This window comes from Callorhinus ursinus, unplaced genomic scaffold (assembly GCF_003265705.2).
Source record: "Callorhinus ursinus isolate GAN/ISIS: 27379988/994484 unplaced genomic scaffold, GSC_fseal_2.0 scaffold2, whole genome shotgun sequence".
Lineage (NCBI taxonomy): Eukaryota > Metazoa > Chordata > Mammalia > Carnivora > Otariidae > Callorhinus > Callorhinus ursinus.
This window is the reverse complement of record NW_027397064.1, coordinates 7,105,676-7,127,606: the sequence shown is the minus strand read 5'-3', so window position 1 is coordinate 7,127,606 and position 21,931 is coordinate 7,105,676. Positions and strand designations below refer to the sequence as shown.

At 48.5% G+C, this 21,931-nt stretch overlaps 2 protein-coding genes across 4 annotated transcripts in view; both read left to right on the top strand.

The window, feature by feature from the left end:
- Positions 1 to 423: 423 nt before the first annotated feature.
- On the top strand, positions 424 to 8,336 carry CUNH2orf72 (chromosome unknown C2orf72 homolog). Of its 2 annotated transcripts, none has more exons than XM_073877402.1 (3): positions 424 to 1,049; positions 2,095 to 2,205; positions 5,492 to 8,336. In XM_073877402.1, exons 1-3 carry the CDS (start codon positions 458 to 460, stop codon positions 5,629 to 5,631), a joined length of 843 nt encoding a protein of 280 aa, XP_073733503.1. In that variant the 5' UTR covers positions 424 to 457; the 3' UTR covers positions 5,632 to 8,336. The 2 variants fall into 2 exon arrangements, with proteins under 2 accessions (XP_073733503.1, XP_025742544.1); XM_025886759.2 differs by having other exon boundaries at positions 2,092 to 2,205.
- A 7,674-nt stretch (positions 8,337 to 16,010) lies between these two features.
- PSMD1 (proteasome 26S subunit, non-ATPase 1) overlaps positions 16,011 to 21,931 on the top strand; it is an 89,085-nt gene continuing 83,164 nt past the window's right edge. The window contains exons 1-4 of one of the 2 annotated variants that reach the window (XM_073877391.1): positions 16,011 to 16,184; positions 20,786 to 20,829; positions 21,456 to 21,529; positions 21,707 to 21,876. In XM_073877391.1, coding sequence (XP_073733492.1) covers positions 16,169 to 16,184; positions 20,786 to 20,829; positions 21,456 to 21,529; positions 21,707 to 21,876 — 304 coding nt within the window. In that variant the 5' untranslated portion in view covers positions 16,011 to 16,168. The remainder of the gene's footprint in view (positions 16,185 to 20,785; positions 20,830 to 21,455; positions 21,530 to 21,706; positions 21,877 to 21,931) is intronic. The other variant, XM_025889791.2, reaches the window with a different exon arrangement.

The following is a 21,931-nucleotide window of genomic DNA, read 5'->3' as shown; positions in this document are numbered from 1 at the left end:
CCCACCAACACTCCAAAGCAGCACAGTTAGAGGCAGCCCCCCCCCAAGAAGTTCCGGTCCCCGAACTACACGGACTCCCCAGAAGTATCTGCTCCGGGTCTCAAACCGACCTAACTTGTTCACATGATAAGTTTCTGTCTTCCTTCACCTTTGGCTGCCCTGCACCTAGTAGGTGCTCAACAAGTGTTTGTTGAATGGATGACGGAACCGGCGCATGGACGGATGGATAGATGGATGGACGAACAGATGGACGGCCGGTGTCCCCGCGTCTGCCACAGGTACTGCGGGAGGAGCCACCCTCAGGGCGCTGGCGGGGAAAGCCCCAGGCCCCCGCCCAGCTGAGCCCGGCCCGCGGGCCGGGAGTCGGGCGGGGCTTGGCCCTCGGGGGCGTGTCCTCCGGGCCCCAGCGCCAGCGCCGCAGGGCCGGGGCGGCCGCAGAGGACGCGCGGCGACGAGCATGGAGCGCGAGCTGGAGGAACTGGCGGCGCGGCCCGCGCGCCCGGCACAGCCGCCCTTCCAGGCGCTGGTGGAGGCGGCGGGCGGCCGCGGGCAGGTGCTCCTGGTGGGCGAGCTGTGGGAGCGCGAGCAGAGCCGCGCGCTGCTGCGGGACTTCGCCCGGGCCGTGTTCCCTCCCGAGCAAGCCGCGGGCAAGCCGGGCGGCGCGGGGGCCGGGGCGCCGGGGGCGCAGAGGGCGCCCGGGACGGCGGGGGCGCGCGCCATCCGCTCGCCGCTCGTCTTCGTGCTGTGCCGCGCGTCCTCGCTGACCGCCCGCGAGCCGCGGCGCCGCTTGCGGGAGATGCTGCGGGACGTGCGCGGCCGCCGGCGGGCCGGGGCGGCGCTGGTCGGGGTGCTGGTGGCCGACGCCGGGCCCGAGGACGCGGCGGCGACGGGGTTGCGGCTCCTGGAGGCGCTGCTGCGCGCAGTGTTCGGCCGCCAGGCGGGGGGCCCGGTGCAGGCGGCCGCCTACTGTCCCGGCCACCCGGCCTCCAGCCTGGCCGTCCAGGCGGCCGCCTGCAGGGCGCTCCAAGCCGCCGGGCCCGCGCGACCAGGTGAGACTACGAGGCCCGGGAGGGCACGGGCGGTGGGCCGCTGGGGTGGGCCGGAGGGCCCCAAGGTGGAACTCTTTAGGTCAGCTTCACTCCTTGTGCACCACGGTAAACTGAGGCCCAGAGAGGGGAGGTGCCTAGCACTAGGCCTTCCCAGCTAGCGTGGAGCGGGCCCTGGGCACGGGGTCCAGTCTGTTCCGGAAGGATCCAGAGAGCATAAGAGACGCAGGGGCTTGGGAAAGCCGAGCCGGCCGACCAGCTCAAGGCAGGCAAGTTGGTGGAGAGAAGGTTGGACTCGGCTGGGAGCTAGGAGGGAGGGAGAGGAGGTGAGAAAGCCTCAGGAGGCCCAAGTTTCAAGGTGGAAAGGGGAACAGAACTGGGACCAGGGGTTTGGCGGTGCCAGGAGCTTCTAGGACCCTGTGCAGCTAGGGATGCGCCACGGAGTCGTAGGAATAGATGCCAAGACTCCGAGTGTGGGGAAAGGGTGTGGGGACTGAAGGCCCAGAATTTTCTAATCCTTCTTGGCTACCCACTCTGGTTGTGCACCCACTGCTGCGTTTCTCTACACGTTCTCCTGAAGCGTAGGAAGGGGAGTGAGGGTCTTTTCCCAGCCTGGGTGACTACTGCCATCAGCACCTGGTACGGAAGGTTTCACAAGAGCTTTTCAGGGTCTCAGGATTAAAATACTGGCACTGCGTACAGCTGGATCCCGCAGAGCTGAGGGATGCAGGATTGTTCTTTGCACACTCCCAGATCCCTTCCTGCCCCAGCCTTCCCAGCACCTCCTGTCCTCCAAGCCCTCCAGCCTTCCCTTCTTGCTACAGAGTTGGGGCTCGATCCCAGGACCCTGAAACCGTGACCTGAGCCGAAGGCAGACACTTAACCAGCTGAGCCACCCAGGCGCCGCCAGAATCTTTGTTTTTTTTAATCAAACGGTTGAACTAGGGCAGTTGATAATTGAGGCTCCTGGTTTGCTGAACAGAAAATCTCTCAGTCCTGTCAAACATGCTCACCTGCGGCATCTGGGACTTTGTGTTCTTTCTAGCAGCAGGACCCTGGGAGAGACCGGGCCTCCCAGCACTGCTGGCGTGCTTTTCCTGGGGTCCCTGGAGCCGGGGGAAGGATCCAGATGCCACCTCCCCCAGTGACCCAGCTCAGGGTGAGTGTGCTGCCTTCCTGGCCTTCTGAGGGCCAGGTGCTTGGGATTATGGGGTTGGTCCTGTGCACACAGGGACCTAAGGGATAGAGTTGACCAATATCCATAGAGCATTTGCCATGTGCAGAGCATGGAGGTGAGTGATGTGAGGTGCTCCTGCCACCGGGCAACAGGCACACGGGCCCCCCAGTAGGGCCCTAGCCCCATGAGCCTCTCACTAATGAATGCAGTTGGTGGGGGCAGGGCTGGAAGGCAGGTGTCCGCCATATGCATGGTGGGGTGCTTGGAGCCAGATGCATTCCATCTTCCCCCGAGGATCCAGAGAGCATCAGGAACACGTGACATTGGAGCTAAGGGTTAGAGATTGTCCTAGGCAGAAATGGGAAGCCTTGGAGAGGAAGCAGTATGAACGAAGGCTTGAGGGCATGATGTCATGCTCGGAAAAGGAGCCCCTGTCAGGAGTGCCGGTGGGGGGCAGAGAGTACAGGAGACTGGGAGGGCTGAGGCTAAGGAGGAGAGCTGGGACCAAATTGGGACCCTAGACCCAAGTCTCTCAGAAATAGTGAGCTGTGGACCATTTCTGAGCAGGGGTGTCCAGATTAGGGGCGTTCTGGAGAGGTGACAACACTGTGGAGCAGGGAGACACTAGAGGCAGAGCCAGTTAGGAGGGGACTGTCTGGTCCCAGGAGGGACAATGGGCAGCCTGGACCCAACACTGACAGTTTGGGAATGAAGAGGAAGGAACTGAGCCAGAAGCCTTTTCTAGGGTAGGATCCTCAGGCCGCTAAAGGGAGAAGGGGGGGGAGACACAGTTCTTCGAAGTCCACAGGAGCAGCTGTTGAGGCTGTTGTGAGAGAGCTAGAAAGTGCTGGGGGAATAAGTTGTAACCAGCTAAATGTATGTGTCCCACAGCCCCAACGTGCACCGAACAGCACTGCTCTGTTACAGAAAAAAACAATGGGCAGTGTTTTAAAACACACTTTTCTTGTGTCCCTTATGTTTGAAAAAATCATTAGGCGAGGTGTCAGCCTTCCCTCGGCATGTAAGAAGTTACCACAAACTCAATGGCTTAAAACAACACGCATTAATTCTTCACGATTTCTGTGGGTCAGGAGTCCAGGCAGGGCCTCACTAAGCCGCATCAGAGGGTCAGCCGGGCTGCATTCCTTTCTGGAACCTAAGTCCTTCACGCTCACGTGGTTGGTTGTGGGCAGAATTCACTTCTCTGCTGCCTTCTTGGTGGCCGTCAGCTGGGGCTGTTCTCAGCTCTGACAGCCATCCCTCTACACGTCTCTCCAACAGCAGCTGCTTCTTCAAGTAGCAGGAGACTTTTCTGGTCTCCGATTATGTCACTCAATCACAGAAGGAATTCACACTGTTGTCCTCTATGGTGCCCTGATCAAGGGAGCGACCATCCCATCCTATTCACAGATTCTACCTGCACTGAAAGGAGGTGATTATATAGGATGAGTACACTGAGGGGTGGAAATCTTAAAGGTCGTCTTAGAATTCTGCCTATCACGGGTGAAAACTCAAAATATTTGAGAAAGGAAAACAAGTATGACAATCATTTGCTTACTCCCATCCCTCAAAAGTAATTATCATCTGTATTTTGGCATAGACCATTCTGTGCATCTGTCTGTCTACCTAGCTATATATCTCCTTGTGCTATTTAAATTGTAATAAATACGCTTCTATATAATACATGAATCATCTGCCAAATACATCAGGTATTTAAAGCATTCCATTGTAAAAATGTTAACTTCGGTCTCTCCAACATCATTTTGGATATTTCTGGAAACCAAAGGGAAAAAATAAGCAAAGGAATCATAAACAATTTTACATAAATCTTGGATAACTCCCCTCTCTGTAGCATATAACAATTTTTTTAAAGTTTTATTTATTTAATCTCTGCGCCCCACGTGGGGCTCAAACTCACGACCCCGAGATCAAGAGTTGCATGCTCAGGACGCCTGGGTGGCTCAGTCGGTTAAGCATCTGCCTTCGCCTCAGGTCACAATCCCAGGGTCCTGCGATCAAATCCAGCATCGATCAAGTCCAGCATTGAGGTTCTTGCTCAGCAGGGAGCCTGCCTCTCCCTCTGCCCACCACTTCCCCTGCTTCTGCCCCCACCCCGACAAATAAATAAAATCTTAAAAAAAAAAAAGGTGGAATGCTTTTTGGACTGAGCCAGCCAGGCATCCCTGTAGCATATAACAAATTATTTAATCTCAAGTAGAAATGAATGTATTAAAATTGCGTTCATGGACTATGCATTTGCATTTATACATAATAAATATGTGATTATACAGACACATTTATACGTACTGTTTTGGAATCTGCTTCCTTCACAATAACATTGTGAGTATGCAACATTCCATGGCAGTAATTACATATCAATAACCTCTTTTCTCTTCCAGGGGAATGGTAAGTAATTGTAGATTCACATGCAGTTGTAAGAAATCGTACAGAGAGATCCTGTGTACGCTTGGCCCAGTTTCTCCCACTGGTAGCATCTTGCAAAACTATAGGATAATATCACACCTGGAATATTGACATTGAAACAATCCACAGATCTTACTAAGATTCCCCCAGTTTCACTTGTATTTGTGTGTGTGTCTGTGTGTTTGTGTGTGTTTAGTTCTATGGAATTTTATGCATCTTTTTTTTAAGATTTTATTTATTTATTTCAGCAAGAGACTGCATGAGCAGGAGCTAGGAGCAGAGGGAGGGGAAGAAGCAGACTCCCTGCTCAGCAGGGATTATGCATCATTTTTAATGCCTGAATCGCATCATGTGGGTGAGCCATAGTTAACTCAACCAGTCTCTTCTGTGGACATCAAATAGCTTAGGATGCTTTCAGCTGCAGGTAGAGAAACCATGACTCAAGCTGACATAGATAACAGCAAGAGCATTCAGTATCTCACCTAAAAGATAGTCTGCAGGTAGAGTCAGCTTTAGAGCTGATTGATTCCGGGGCCCAGTGACCCCATTGAGGACCCAGGTTCATTCCTTCTCTCCGCTGGGCCACCCTCCGTGTCATTTCATCCTTGGGCTGGTAGCAAGATGGCAGTTCTGCTAATTATTCCTAATTATTTCCTTAGGATAAAATCCTAGAAGTGGAATTGCTGGGTGAAAGGGTATATACATTTTTAAGGTTCTCGATATGTATTTTACTGTGGTTTTTAGGTAGATATTTAGTGGGGCCAACTTCCTCCCCTTTCATTCCTAGCTTACTTACTCTTAAACTTGACCTTCTGGTTGGGTGATTCCTTCTCTTGTGTTCCAGATCACCTCCAGGACCCTGAGGAGAAGCTGGTACTGACAGCCATATGTCCCAACGGAGACTGTGAGGACCCCGGGAAGGGGCCAAGAGCCTGTGATGGACTGGTCCATACTCCTGCTGATCCCGCTGGAGATTCAAGATGAAGGCTGGACCGCTGGGCTACCCACGCTCTAACCTGCACACTGGGGACTGGCTCCTTCTCACTGAGCCCCCTTGCCTCCATGTTGACCTTGGAATGGTGGTAGCTTCAAAGGCCCCACCTGTAAGGGGACTGCTGCAGTGAACCAGCTAGGAAAATGTATTTTCCTGGAACCTGCCCCCCACCTCACATTTGCTCACTCTCTGATCACAGTGAGGTTATCTGGTCTTTCTGTACTTCCGTTTTTCTATGCTTTGGGACAGATGGCTGTCTTCTTTGAGGCTCTGTGGTGCTGTGGCAGCCCATGGTGTGTTTGCATGAGCATCTGTCATTTCAAGTGCATCTGGAAAGGACTCTGGACCAGAAGTCATCAGATCGGGGAGGGGGGGTGGCCTTGGACATGTCATTGAACTTTTAGGGGCTTCTGTGTCTCAAACACAAGCCCCGGGGCTCTCAACCAAGAGCCAGGCTGCCGTTCCAGGCGGAATTGGAAACCTGTGTGGGTGAGTGTGAGAGTGTGTTGTGGGGGGGGCGGGGTACTGTGACTATGAGGTGCCTCTGGCATTTAGTGGGTTTCTCACAACATACGGGACAATCTCCAACAGCAAAGACTTGTTCCACCCAAATTGCCCATCATGGCTCCTTCGAGAAACTAGATAAGCCAATCCCTTCTCCCTGTGAAATTCTAGGAAGTGTGTGCGCCCCACCCCCACCCCCAGCAGAGAGGGTTAGGCTTCCTGAGACCTTGGCTCCCAGAGCAAGCCAGCAAAAAGACTATAGTGCTGCCCTGGGGGCCTATTGGGTCAGAGCCAAGACAGCCACCTGCTTTGCGTGTCCCCTTTCTTCATGTTGACATTGACTTTCTATGCCAAATCCTTTGAGAATAAGGATGCTGGGAAGTGCCCATGGCACCAAACAAGAAAGGTAGGAGTATGGATTACAAGGACATGGGACTTTCTCTCGCTCTCAGGCCTTTGTCCAAGGTCAAAGCAGAACCAGCCCAGAGGTGCCAAGTTCCTGAATCCTTTTTCCTCTGTTTATGAGTCAGACAGTGTTGATGATGTTCCCTTAAAAGCCAGGAGAGCCATCTGTTCACTCGTAGAAGGAACTCTGCATTAACTCCCTTGCCTTCCTCGCCTGCCCCTGGAGAAGTGAAGTCTTTGGAATGGTAAGAGCAACTCCTGATTTTCCCTGGTAGGAAGCACTATCTAAGGGAAGTAGCTAAATTCATTCATTCGTGCACGATTTGCTCGGCAGACGTGCAGTTGGGCTCCTGTCTGCCCAGGGTTCTACAAGGTGCTGCATACCTTCCAGTAGTTACTTCGGCTTTCATCTCTGGTACCAAAATGTGGAATTGGAAATCTGTGGCTGAGGGGCTGTGTGATATCAAGGAGGGTCCCTCCTGGCTCTATGCCTCAATTTATTCTTCATAATAAGCAGCTTAATTCTGTCCCTTCTCTGCCTCATGGGGATAGTGTGAGGGCAGGCAGGGTGACATTGTATTTGGGGTTGGGTAGCAGCAGGTGTCATTTTAATAATGCAAAGCTGTCTCGCCAATAGGTAGACCCAGCTGACCTCCTACATGAGAGTGAATTCAATGAATTACCATTGATTTTGTTTTAAAGTGGGGAGACTGGTATTTTTGAAGCTGCTATATTTTTCTACTTCTCTTAATTTCTTTGTAATAATTCGGTCGGAGTTGTATTATTTGGTGGTGGGGGGAGCTTTTATTAAGGTAGGAAATTCTCTAAGGCAGAAGTTACAAGGCACAGCCTCTACTGTGTTTAAAAACCTTTTGTATTTGTTGCCAATATTTGAAACTTGAGAGATTGCACATAAAAAAGCTAGCTGGGTGGAGGATGGGGCATGCCATCATGTCCAGTTTGCTGCAACCCCCTCCCCTGATTGGAGCCCCCTTCCCACCCATCTAATCCACCTCTCTACTTTACTTCACTCATACATGCCACCTGCCTGGTCCCAGTGGACATTCGAGTTTGCAAGCCTGTGGGGTAAAGAGTGGATTACATATAACTTTTTCATTATTTTCAGTATCTCTGGTGACTAGCTGAAGAGAGAAGGTCTTTTCCTGAGATTTGTGTTCTGCTTCCCAACCGGGAAACAGGACTGAGACCCTTTGGGGCCCGGTTGGCTTTCTTGACACATGGCTATGTGTGATCTTTTTAGGAATAATCTAGTTGGTATTTTCTAGCAGACACAAGAGTTAGGTGCCGGAAGTGATGACCTTGGTGGTAGATCTCGTCCCCAGGGACTCCTATAAGGCATGAAGATTGCGGTGGGCCTGTCTGCGAATAGAGGCCCTGGATTAGGTCAGTGATACCAGGAGCCATTGGTGAGGGCCTCCAGTCAAGTCACAGTCTGGGCTGGTGGGTATTAATCCTTCTAATACGGCAGTAGTTGTGCTGCTTCTGACTTGACTCAATAATTCCTTATATCTAATAAAACCGAACAGTACCTCATTGCTGTCTATCGAAACCAGAATGGATCTTTCCCTTTATTCTCAAAGCGTTCCTCACAGGGGCCCTTGGGAGCAGGGCGTCTGGGCAAAAGGTAGGAACCTCTGGAATAGTTTGGCCTGAAAGCCTTCCAGCCCTTGGGTAACATCTCCACAGCCCTATCAGCTGGGATTGGAAAACATGTAGCTGGAAAATAAATGTTTGAAAAGAGATTTTTTCAAAGATAGCATTTGGCTCGGTCTTCAACAGGATGTGTGCGGTCGTGTGCAGATATGAGCGTGTTTAACAAGACAAAATGGCCTTGCCTAAGTCAGCCCTTTCTAATACTTGTATCTTGGTTTCTCTCCTCTCAAAGTATTTGTCTCCAAGACTTACCATGCAAGAGGAGTCCTTCAGTCATCAAACCAGAACAGGGCAAACCTGCAAAGGGACCAAGGGCCAAGGCCCCCAAACCAATGTGCTCTCAATAAGCCCCTCTTATCCCCAGCAGAGAATCCAGGACCCAAGCTCATGGGAAAAGTCGATGACAGCCGTGTTAACCTGATAGCAGACTAAACTTCAAAGGGTAGCAGCAGCACGCTGCGGGGCTGGTTCCCCGTGGTCATGAGACTTGCACTTTGTCCTGTTTGGATGGCAAACGTAACCAGTGCAGTGGAGAGAGCCATTTGTTTTGTACCCATGGACTGCACAACCCCCTTCTGACCTGGTCTTGTGTGTTAGTGGATCGAGGATTGAGACAGACCATGGCTTGTGTAATCTTAGAGTTAGGAAACAAGGTACAAGGCAGGGTGGATGACCAGGATCCTGCATGAATTCTCCAGATGCTTTTGGCCCCCTGAGCCAGAGTCCTCAGGTTGCATTATATTTAGGGCTGCCTAACTGGGAGCAGAATCAGAGGCTACCTACTGGATCATGCCGTGGTACACAGAGATTCCAAAGGGACCAGGGTGTAGAATCGCTCAGGTCCAAAGTTGGCCTGGGGAATGGGGCCACTGTGGGTCCAGGGCTTTGGCAAGGGCGAGAGCCCTGTCTGGCTTCCTCCCTGAGCTCCCTGACCAGGACTCCTGCTGCAAGGGCAGGAATTTTTGCCTTTCACCTGACTGGTGAAATTCAGAGACCCTCAGGTAGGAGTTCAGATGTTAAGTCTCAATTCAGGCTTGTTGCTGTCCTGTTCTGCACTTATTTGGAGCAGTTAGGCACTTAGTCCTTGTGACCAAGCCCTCATTCTGAGTCCTGGTTATGAACACTGGGTCTCTTGTCTTTCTGCCCTGCATTTCTTCTTTTCCTCGCTGGTTAATGAGGACTTCTCAGCTCATTGCCCCAACTCTTGACTACCCTAACCACCTGCCATCCCAGGGATATTGCCCATTCCAGAACCCCTAGCTGCCAGGGCAGCCACTCTGAGCCCCTTGCTCCCTGGCAGGAGGGGGTCTCAGCTTTAGCCTCCGCCCCTCAGTCTGGGCTGGTCAGGCCTGTGCCAGCACCAGAGAGCAGGGCCAGGCCTGGATGGGAGGTCAGAGGGAAGAAGACCTCTGGGTAGGTCTACACCAGCCCCGCCCACCTAAGAGAACTCTAACACCAGGCACATATGTAGGTTTAGATTTTCTAGTAGCCACATTAGGAAAAAAATAAAACAGATGGAATTAATTTTAATAATATATTTTATTTAGCCCAGTGTGTCCAAAATAGTATTATTTCCACTTAAATATAAAACGTTTGTAATGAGACAGTTTGCATCTTTGAAATCCTGTGAGACTTTTACACTAACAGCCTGATTTAGACACTAAATTTTTATCCAAAATATTTGATCTGTATTTAGCTTTCATGAAATTCATAGTTGAAAAAGGAGATTCACATCTGAAATTGTTCCAGATGTACTTAAAAGTTTCCCAGTAACTAAATTGGGCGTCAGTCTTTAAATTTTAATGAAATAAAACTGAATTTAAAAATCAGTTCCAGGATTTGCAATAGCCGCATTTCCAGTGCTCAGTAGCACCTGTTGCCAGGGGCTACGCGATGTGAAAGCAAGAGTCTAGAATACTGGAAACGTGCAGGAGACCTGTCTTGGGGGTTTGGTGTGGCTCTTCCCGCCCCACCCCCACCCCCGATTCCCAGCCAGGGACCGGCAGTGGCTTCCAGCATCAGCTTGTCTGTTGCCCAGGATGGGAGCTGTCCTCCTGGACACTGTCCCTAGGGGGAAGACAGTCCAGCATCTCAGATGGCTTTGCGGGTCTTTTTGTGCCTCAGTCCACCCAGGGCGATTCTGGCCCCATCCAGGCGTTTCCCTCCCACCAAGCACCCGCCCACCGGAGGCCTGTGTCACCCGCTGCGCTTAAGGTTCTGCTCCCATGCACGAATATTTTGATAGCATGTGGCATGCGTGGTGTACGTGAAGCATCCACTAGCCTCGGGGCCAGGCCCTGTGCCATAAGATCTGAGGTTTATTGAGTGCTGTTCTATGCCAAACCCTGACTAGAGCACCTCCCCTCACTAAAGGCCCTGCCAGGCAGGTGGGCGGCTCCCCTCCGCGCCTGGGGTTGGGTGACCACACGGCCACAGCGCCGCCAAGTGGCAAAGCAGGGATTTGCTCCCGTGTTTCCTGGCTCCGGCGATGCCTGCACTTAACTCAGAACGCTGCAGCTCAAAAAGCAGTCAAGCCCGACTCTTGGCAGGAGCGAGCCCTCCTAAGACCCAAGATTCAAATGCCGGGAGGCTGGGCATGGCGGGGTGGGGTGGGGTGGAGGGCGGGATGTGGGTGGTCGCAGGGCGCTTTCGCAGTTCTCCGCCTTCCGGTGAGCATTGTGGCCACTAGAGGGCGCCGCGCGGGCCAGGGAGATGCTCCGGGCAGAGCTTAGCCCTGAGCCCTATTAAATGTGGGCACCCAGGCAAGGAAAGCGCCGGTTCTGGTTTCCTCCCTTCACTCCGACAGACGCCCGGCCCGGCCAATACCTGTGTGAGCCCGCAGATGACCTTGTTTGGGCTTTGAGATTTTTTTGTGTCACTCCTAAATTTGGAGACAGATAGGTGTTTATGAACAGAGCCCTCGGTGGGAAGTCTTTCTGTGATTTTGGTATGTCCTCAAGCTTCTTTGAAGATAAATACATCTCATTATATAAAATCTTGGAGAGGGCTAAGGCTTCAGAGACGTAGGTGTGAGTTCCAGCATTGTGCCAATAACTGGCTGGCCCTGCATTCATCCATTCATCCAACAAACATTTATTGAGCACCTACTGTGTGCCTAACACTGTGCTAGTTACTATAGGGGACGCTGAGATGAATATGTGGCTCGCGCCCTTGAGAAGTTCCTAGTCCAGCTGGGACCTGGGCAAGGAGACAGGACAATAGCTGTGTGGGGTAAGGGCTGTAAGGGGATGCACAGTGGGGTGGTCAAGAAAGGCCTACCTGGAGGAGCTGCTTGGTAGCTAGGGGGAGAGGGAAGAGCAAGTACCAAGGTCAGAGACAAGGTACATGCTGCAAGGCCACTCTGGGAGCCGCGGCAGTTCCAGATGGCTGGAACGCGGCCTGCCAGGACAGAGGGCTGGGACATAAAGATTGAGGGTAAGCAGGGTTGGGCAAAAGTCTTGGAGGAGACAGTCATTGTCTTCCTTGTTTTTGATTGTGCTTCTGGCGGGCTGTGAGGGACGGACTGGAGAATCCTGAGATGGTGAGCAGGAAGTCAAAGCTGTTGGAAGCTGTTGCAGCCAGGAAGGAAGAGGGGGAGCTGAGACTGCCAGGGAATGGGAGCTGGGCTGCTGGGGGAGACATTAGGTCGACCAGAGCTGTCCAGACCAGGTGAGCGGGAGGGAACAGTCAAGCGCGCCCCCCCCCACCCGGGGCCCTGCTTCACTAGCAGTGGGTGCCCTTCACCACACCCAGATCAAGGCAGAAGACATGCATGGAGCTTTGAGGTTGTTGAGTTAAGGAGTATCAAGCAGAGATGTATGGTACCTGTGTGAGTCTGGGGCTCCAGAGAGAGGGCGGGGCTACAGGATACATTTTAGGAGCCACCATTTTGTCCATAATAATGGAAGCATTGATCTCTCACAGGGAGAATGGGGAGCGAGACAAAGGCTTTGGACAGAAACTCAGAGGAACGAAGCATAAGAATAGAGCTCAGAATGAGGGAGGCAGTGGTCAGAGTTGAGTTTTGAAAAGATCGCTATGACTAAAGAGTACACGATTAAATGAAGAGGAAGAAGCCTCAGACCTGGAACAGCCATCCAGGTGGAAGAGCAGAATCCACAAGAAGAGAGGGGCCCCCCCATAGCGTTCCCACGGGGCTTTGTGGAAGTTAAAAGCACAGTATCCAAACCAGAGACATGATCGTCCTCCCATAGAGAATGTCTTCTCTTTGAAGAGCAGACATGACAACTGGACTTCTCTTGTTTTAAAACATTTTGAATTAAGTGCCAAAGCTTATTTATTTATTTTAGAGAGAGATTGAGAGTGCGTGAAGCAGGGGGAGGGGCAGGGAGAGAGGAAGAGAGAGAATCTTTTTTTTTTGAAGATTTTATTTATTTATTTGAGAGAGAGAGGGAGCATGAGAGGGGGGAGGGTCAGAGGGAGAAGCAGACTCCACTGAGCAGGGAGCCCGATGCAGGACTCGATCCCGGGACTCCAGGATCATGAACTGAGCCGAAGGCAGTCACTTAACCAACTGAGCCACCCAGGCGCCCCAAAGAGAGAGAATCTTAAGCAGGCTCTACGCCCAGTGCAAAGCCTGCCACAGGACTCGGTCCCCTAACATTCATTTTTATATACATACTTTGTGTTGGTTTTAGGTGTACAACACAGTGACTTGGTGTATATATATATATATATTGGAAAATGATTACCACAATAAGTTTAGTTAACATCCATCACTGACTGAATCACTACAATTTTTTTTCTTGTGATCAGAACTTTTAAGACTTGGGGCACCTGGGTGGCTCAGTTGGTTAAGCAGCAGACTTTTTTTTTTAAAAGATTTTATTTATTTGACAGAGAGAGCGAGAGAGGGAATGCAAGCAGGGGGAGTGGGAGAGGGAGAAGCAGGCTTCCTGCGGAGCATGGAGCCCTATGTGGGGCTCGATCCCAGGACCCTGGGATCATGACCTGAGTCTAAGGCAGACGCTTAACGACTGAGCCACCCAGGCGCCCCTAAGCAGCAGACTCTTGATTTGAGCTCAGGTCATGATCTTGGGATCATGGGATTGAGCCCCAAGGAGGGTCAGCTCTGCGCTCAGTGGGGAGTCTGCTTGAGATTCTCTCTCCCTCTCCCTCTGCCCCTCCCCCCACCCTTTCATGTGCTCATGCGCTCTCTCTCTCTAAAATAAATTTTAAAATCTTTTAAAAAAAGATCTTTTAAGGGGCGCCTGGGTGGCTCAGTCGTTAAGCGTCTGCCTTCGGCTCAGGTCATGATCCCAGGGTCCTGGGATCGAGCCCCGCTGCTTCTCCCTCTCCCACTCCCCCCTGCTTGTGTTCCTGCTCTCCCTATCTCTCTGTCAAATAAATAAATAAAAAAGAATAAAAAAAGAACTTTTAAGACTTTCTCTCTTAGCAACTTTCATATATAAAAACGATATTAACTGTAGTCACCTTGCAGTACATTACATCCCCAGGACTTTTTTTTTTTTAATTGGAGTATAGTTAACACCCAATTATACATTAGCTTCAGATGAACAGACCTATTTATCTTATAACTGGAAGTTTATACCTTTTGACCACCTTTACCCTTTTCACCCAAGTTACCATCATTTAAAATTCAGAAGATTCCACATGAAATTCTGATTTCTGACTTTTCTTGGAAAAAATCATAAGCTTTCACAACAGTAATCCTGCTACTTATTTATTTATTTTTTTAGAGCCAGCTGGTGGGGGGAGGGGCAAAGGGAGAGGGAGAATCTCAAGCAACCTGACACAGGGCTCTATCTCACAATCCTGACGTCATGACCTGAGCCAAAATCAAGAGTCAGATGCTTAACTGACTGAGCCACCCAGGCACCCCGGTCGTCCTACAGTTTTGCCCAGCAACACGGCAAGAGAAGAAGTAGCCACTGCTCTCTTTCAGTGGGGCCCTCATTCTTCATTTTGGCACTGTCACCACCATCCCCTCCTGCCTCCCTGACACTTAGTCGCCACTCACTATCCTGCTGATCTAGTGTTTCCTTACACTCTGCCTGCTCCACTCATTTCCATCACCTGTTATCACGTGCGAATTCTCTAGAAGTTTCAGGCATACAGGCCTCTTCATATGAGGGATTGGCCAAAGTGTCCCTATGAAATGATACTCCCACGTATCTGTTTATTTTTTTGTGCACATCTCCCAGGGCAGTGCCTTTCAGTCTGAGCTATAGGTTCTTCAGTAGTGTTTAATAATTATATTTGATATATTTTAACAACCGTAGCTTTAGAATATAATTTAAAAAATTCACACATTCACTCCAATGTGTTATCAACCAAATTTTAATTCAACCACAAAATATTGCTTGCGCCAGTAGGTTGCATTGTTTTGATAAGGCCTCAGAAATAATCTTTATTTATCTTTTCAGAAATAATCTTTAGTAATTGCTATCCAACCGATGAATAGCTTGATGGTGCAAGGCTAGTGGCTTAAAAACACCACCATCTGTCTCTAATCTTCCTCAAGTCTTGTCTATGGCCATACCAGCCTGAAGGCAGCCCATCTCGTCTGGTCTCTGAAGCTAATCTTCATCAAGACTTTCTCAGTATTGTCTATTGAAGTAAACAGGCTATTGAAGCTGGTGTACCACTGCAAATGGCCATCACAACTGCCATTTCAAATTAGACATATCAAAAACCAAGAGGGGATGCCTGGGTGGCTCAGTCGGGTGGGCATCTGCCTTCAGCTCAGGTCACAATTCTGGGGTCGTGGGATCAAGCCCTATATAGGGCTCCCCACTGAGTGGGGAGCCTGTTTCTCCCTCTCCCTCTGTCCTTCCCTCCCACTCGTGCTCACTCTCTCTAGTGTTGTCTCTCTCTCTCAGATAAATACATAAAATCTCTAGGAGAAAAAAAAAAAAGGAAAACCAAGAACCTGTTGCTGTGGGGGGGAAGGAGAACTAGACCAGTGGAAGGCAAGAATTGGAAGCTCTTTTTTCCTATGAAACACTTTCACTGTCTATCATTTTTAAAAAAGATTTTATTTGTTTGTTGTTTGTTTGTTTGTTTGAGAGAGAGAAAGGGAGAACACAAGCCAGGGAGAGAAGCAGAGGGAGAGGGAGAAGCCAACTCCCCGCTGAGCAGGGAGTGGTGGGGCTGATCGCTGGACGCTGGGATCATGACCTGAGCCGCAGATGCATAACCGATTGAGCCACCCAGGCGCCCCTCACTGTATATCTTTTTGCACTTCTTTTAAACAACATACAGCATTAATTATTACAAATGTAAAACAAAAATTCTCATTGTTCAATTTTATTATAAACCAGTGATTACTTAGGGATTCCTTATGACAATAAAACATTTCTGTGAGGATTTCTTCTGAGATGGGTTCTGCTTTTTTAAAAACTTTGAAACTTACTTTTCTAAGAAAACGCTCTTTGCCTTACCCCTACCCCCGAAGGTTTGGCTGGCGGGCGCGCGGGGAATGGTACAGAGAGACCGCCGAAGCAGCAGGTGGCGCTGCGAGCACCACGAGCACCTGCCCGCAACACCCTTTCTCTGAGCAATGGCGGGTGATAATGGGGGCCTCCCTCTGGGGGTGGCTATTCTGAAGCCTGATCGCAGGTGCCCAGTAGGGTCCGCATCCCAGCGGGAACGCTGAACCTCGAGGAGGGTCAGAGAAAACATGGGCCGTGCACCCTTCCGCGGGGGCCAGGGTGCCGGTGGCGGCGCAGAAAGCCGCAGGCCGTGGGGCGAATTCGCGCCGAGCGGCAGGCGGGGCGGCGGGCAGCCCCGGGGCGGGCGGGGTCCTGGAAGAGGAGCGAGCCGGCGGCCTGAGGAGGCTACTGACTGAGCACCGCACCGGGGGAGCGAGGAGGCGCGGCGGAGCGGACGGGCCCGGAGGTGACAGATACACGGCGCGGCCGGGACGGCGAGCGAGCGGGCGGGCGCGTGCGGGACGCAGCCATGATCACTTCAGCTGGTGAGTGCGATCGCTGCCGGCGCCTAAAGGGAGGAGCCGCCACGCCGGCTTTTAGCTGAGTCAGGGCCGGTGACTGGGCACCTCCCGGCGGAGCGCCGGCCTGCGCGGCCCCTCGCTGCCCACGGCCCACCCCCGGCCCGGGGACTGGCAGTGTGGTCCGGCCTCTCTGAGGGCCCGGCGAAGACCTCGGGCTCGGGGGAATCGCGCCGGGTCGACCGCCTGGGCATCCCTCGCAGTCACACCCCCGTGCCCGGACCCGAGGGGCTTCTTGGGGCTTCCTCAGTCTGTGCCTCCAGAAGTTGGCCCTGTGGGACCGTCTGACCCCAGCGCTTCCTCGCAGGTGGTTAGGAGGGGATGGAGCCCCTGTGCGGTCGGCCGGTAAGGCAGCCTAACTACTGCAGAAGTGCTCTGGACCTGGCCCCAGCTCCATTCCCCTTGGAGTCAAATCTGAAATTACATTAGAGGCGGGTTGTTTCCGGGGCTCTTCCAAGAGTATTCAGTGCAAGCGCCCAGAGAACGTTTGTGTTCGGTGAAGACAGCCCCCGGAGACTGCACTACACTGATGATCTGTCTGTGGTTTGGAGGCTGGGTGCTCCGTACATACTCTGCCTTGAAGAGTATGCGGTGTGCGGAGCGGGTTTCATACACGTACCCACTGCGTATGTGGATTCGGGGAATGACATTTGAAACGGGCTAAGCGGTAAAGATCCAGTGGAGATTTTTTAAGCCCCCCCCAATCCCCCGCTGCAGATTGATTTGCATATAGCTGTCCACAGCCTTGGTGTTTTTTGCTTGCCCGCGCACACACCCTTTTCTCGTCCTGTTTTATCTACGTTTGTCCCACAAGTATTTTGTTGTAAACAGACTGGTGCTCACACTAACTTGTAAGGAGCTCAGACCCATACATTTGTGAGGATTGCTGCGAGGAAGTGAGGGAGACCGTAGAGACATAAACGCTGTTTTCAAAGACTTCAAGAGCTGTCACCTGTACCTGGAATTAGACTTTTGTCCCCAAGGGATACAAATGAGATGAATTTTAGCTCAAATAGGAAAGAGTTTTTCCAGTCACAGCTCTCTAAAGGTAAAATAAGCATGAAGTTTCTTGCCAGGTGTAAATGTAGGCCTCATTCCGTTTCACATCCCTTCATTGCCTCAGCTTATTAGCCCAGACCACCTTTATCTTTTGCCTGGGTTTCTGTAACAGCCTTAAGGTTTTGTTTTTTCCAGTGTTATCTTCATACAGTCCGTTTTTCTTGTAGTCGGAGTAATTTTTTTCAAACTTTAATGCCTTTTTTGTTGTTGTTGTTGTTGTTGTTGTTGTTGTTGTTGCTTAAAATCTCTTGGGATTTCCATTGTGTTTGGAATAAAATCCAGACTTTTAACCGAAGACTTACATGATTGGATTTGTCTTATACTACTCTCTTCCTCACTCATTACATCCTATTCATACTGGCCTTCTTTTTGTTCCTTGAATATGTCAGTTTCTCTCCTAACCTCAGGACCCTTGCACATTTTGTTCTCTCTTTCTAGACTCTTTTTCCTCAAGTTTTCCCTTAGCTTCTCAATCTTTAGTCCCAGTTCCAATGTTAGTCTTTCCTGATCATTCTTTTAAAATAATGCTGCCTGCCTCTCTTGCCCTTAGCTGTCCCCTCCCTTCATCACAGTCCTGTGATTACTTTGTTTACTTACCTGATTACTGTCTTTCTGGTACAATTTTGGGTGGCCGACTTGTTGTTTTCATAATTCTTAGAGCACTGTCAAGCAGATAGCAGTTCAGAAGTATATTTAGAACGAGGGAATCAACTAATGAAATAATTTAATCCCTAGAGTATTTTAAGGAGAGGCTGAAAAAGCACTTAGTGGGAATATAATAGAATTTAAACCTATTGAGAGTGGCAAAAGTAATGATTTTTGAGGTCCTATTCTGAGACTCTGTGGTGATTTAGTATATTTGTGGTGAGTGTGTATTTGCTACATTTACTGGATTACTTTCCAGCCTTTGCTCAGAAACTTTTGTCACCTTGTTTCCTGTCCTGTGGCTCACAGTGGCTTAGGATCTGTCCCAGGTGCTAAACAGGCTAGCTTCACAGTTTTGGTGTGGATTCATCAGTTAATTCATTCATTTATTCTTTAGTCACTTGCTAGGCATTAAGAACACAGTGGTGAATAAGAGGTGAACACGTACGAACACGTACTGTTAAGTTTTTCAAAAGACTTGTCAGCAAAAGGGAGTGGAGAGAGAGAGATAGGTGGTTGCAGGAGAGAGATGTGAGATTGAGTGGGGTTTTGTGTTTTTGTGTTGTTTTTTTTTTAACGTAATATAGGCAAATGAAGGGAAATTATGCTAAAAAGCTTTAAAGTTGTAACCCCCCTACTCCTCTTTCTTCTTCCTCATCCCTGGAGACAGCCATTTTCAATTTTTAAGCTGTTTCTTCTGGCACATACTTCTGTATTTATAAATAACATCCAAATATTACTATAAACTGATTGAACAAGTTTAGATAATGTCCACTTCCTTTTTTTTATGACAGAAGAGATTTTTCTAGCATCCTAGACTTTTCACATTCCTTATATACTTCCCTCTCCCCCCATCCGAAGGAAAGTTCTGTTTTGTTTTTAAGATGGGAAATAATTGTGTATGGAGTGTAGAGTATTTGATTTAGTTGTGTTCCATGAACAAAGGCTGCATTTCTAAGCCAGGACAACCAGGTAACAAATTAGTCATAAGTGGTAACAAATTAGTCATAAGTAATAACCAAACAGGGGAGTGTAAAAAATTCATCACCTCTTTTGGTAAAAGTAGTTCAGATACACCATTGATTGATGATAGGCAATAGGTAGCATTTTTAGTTAATGTTGATGAAGTGTTCTGCTGTTTATGATCTGTTCCACATTTAAAGCATTCTTGTCTATCAGCTATTCCCTGTTACTAGTTTACCAACCCCCCATTACATTTTTTCATCTGTCTTCTCTGCATTCTGTCAGTTTAGCCTCTCTGTTCTGGACTTGTCATACCAAACTAGAGTACCAAGAAGTTCTTTCTGTCTGCTTTTATGCTTTTAGAATAGTAGTATCTCCTAGCCAACACCATGGTGTAGTTTAGTTGGCTAAATGTTGTATCCTTTCCTGTATGGCTCTTTCTAAAGACTGCTGGAGCTACTTGGCAAACCTACACTTACCAATTAAAAATGGCTACATCTCCCAAGTAAAGTTGTCTTGACACTTTTGAATCAATTCACAGTTTCTTGTTTCTTGTTTCTTTTTTTTAAAAGATTTTATTTATTTATTTGACACAGAGAGAGAGCTCAAGCAGGGGAAGCAGTAGGCAGAGGGAGAGGGAGAAGCAGGCTCCTGCCAAGCAAGGAGCCCAGTGCGGGACTTGATCCCAGGACGGTGGGATCATCACCTGAGCTGAAGGCTGACGCTTAACAGACTGAGCCATGCAGGCGCCCCTCAACTGACAGTGTGAATTCAGTGTTCCAGAATGACTTTTAAGATCTATATGGAAAACATATATATATATATATATATATATATATATATATATATATATATATATGAGACAGTTTAGTTTTCTTTTTTTGTTTGTTTTGTTTCTTTGTGGTCTAAGGACAGTGATTTCCCATATATTTTTTCTAAAAATCCCTTTGGTATATGACTATATTTCAAGGTGTATTCTTTTGGAGAGGATAGTTTCCTTCACTTTCCAGTGTGTGCTAACGCCTCACGGTCATGTGGGAAACACTGTGCTTGGGTTGGTGGAAGTCAGAACAAGTAAGATCGCTCTCATTTAACATACCTTTTAGGTTACTTGTGATATAAAGGAGGTGCCTTAATATAGGCATCTTTTTTTTTTTTTTAAAGATTTTATTTATTTGACAGAGAGAGACACAGCGAGAGAGGGAACACAAGCAGGGGGAGTGGGAGAGGGAGAAGCAGGCTTCCCACGGAGCAGGGAGCCCGATGCGGGGCTCGATCTCAGGACGCCGGGATCATGACCTGAGCTGAAGGCAGACGCTCAACGACTGAGCCACCCAGGCGCCCCTTAATATAGGCATCTTGAAATAATTGATATATTTTACTCTATTGAGTTGATGACTACACCTTTTTTTGTAAGTAATTTTATAACTCTTGGCTTATTTTGTGTGAATAAATTTTTTCTAAAATTGGGAAAATTTTGATCAGTAAACTAGGCCAAAGATTCTCAAACTGTAGTATCAGTATCACAAGGAAAACTTGTGGCCCCATAACTGGACCCCATCCCCACAGTTTCTAATTCAGTAGCTCTACTATGGGGCCAAAAATTTGCATTTTTAACAAGTTCCCAAGTAATGCTAATTCTAAGGGTTCAAGGACTGCACTTTGAAAACCAGTGAATTTGGCAAATGTGATTTTGTGGTGGCATGAGGGTTTGATAACACAACTCTTAAACTTTGAAATATAAACATTTACAATTTTAAAGAATAATCATTCTTCTAGTAAAGTCACTCCTCAAAAAAAATACTTATTTTTTCCAATTGTGATATATTTTGACTAAGCAGTATCTTCTCTCTTAGCAGAAGATTATGGTTCATAATCATGATATACCTTTTGTCTTATAGCTGGAATTATTTCTCTTCTGGATGAGGAAGAACCACAGCTTAAGGTATGAGTTGAAGAAAAATTAACTGGGGTTAATATGCGTGCTGTGAAACTCTGAATTTAGTCACATTTGTGTATTTTCCGTCATTTAAAATAGCCATCTTACCCAGTCTGTACCCATTCAAATATAGCCCCCCCCCCGAAACCGTTTTGGCAATAGCAGGTGGTTTTCCCTACAGCTTAACAAAGCTAAGGTAAATAATTCTCAGTATGGCACCAGAACACTCCCCGCCCACCCTTGTCTCTTTATCAAAGGAAAGCACAAAAAATTGTTTCTTCTGTGTCACATATTTTTAAATTATTTGTATTTGACTAAAATTTGGAACATACCTAAAGTGGCTCTACATACCTGAATTCATTTATATCCGGTAATTAATTGTGTATATACAGAGAAGATGCTCATTATGAGAAGGAGTGAACTATGGTTAGTCTGATGTTTTATGATTAAAAACAGAAAGGAAATCTGTAAACCCAAGAGAAAACATGTCAGTAAATTTTTGTATTTGTCGCAGATTAAAAATTTTAGTAAATATGATTGAGAATTTGGCCATTGATTTGTCAGAAACTTTTTTTTTTTTGTAAAATTTGTAATGGTAAGTCAAAATCAAATTTTATTTTTATCTTCTACAGGAATTTGCACTACACAAGTTGAATGCAGTTGTCAATGACTTCTGGGCAGAAATTTCTGAGTCTGTAGATAAAATGTAAGAAATTATTTTATTTCTATAAATTGTATTAAAGTAGATCAACTAATTCTCTGTGGATGTGGGTCATGTGGCTTTTAATTCAAATAGGAATTTGCTGCTACTAAACATATATAGATTTGGGATTTTTAAGGAAAACCAGTTTGAGCTAGGCTTATACTTCCTAATTTCTTTTAGAGAAGTTTTGTATGAAGATGAAGGTTTCCGGAGTCGGCAGTTTGCGGCCTTAGTGGCATCTAAAGTATTTTATCACCTTGGGGCTTTTGAGGAATCTCTGAATTATGCACTTGGAGCTGGTGACCTCTTCAATGTCAATGACAACTCTGAATACGTGGAGACTATTATAGGTAAGTATTTTCCATCGGTAAAGCTTTATCTTGGCATCTTTCTTGCTGTAGTGCA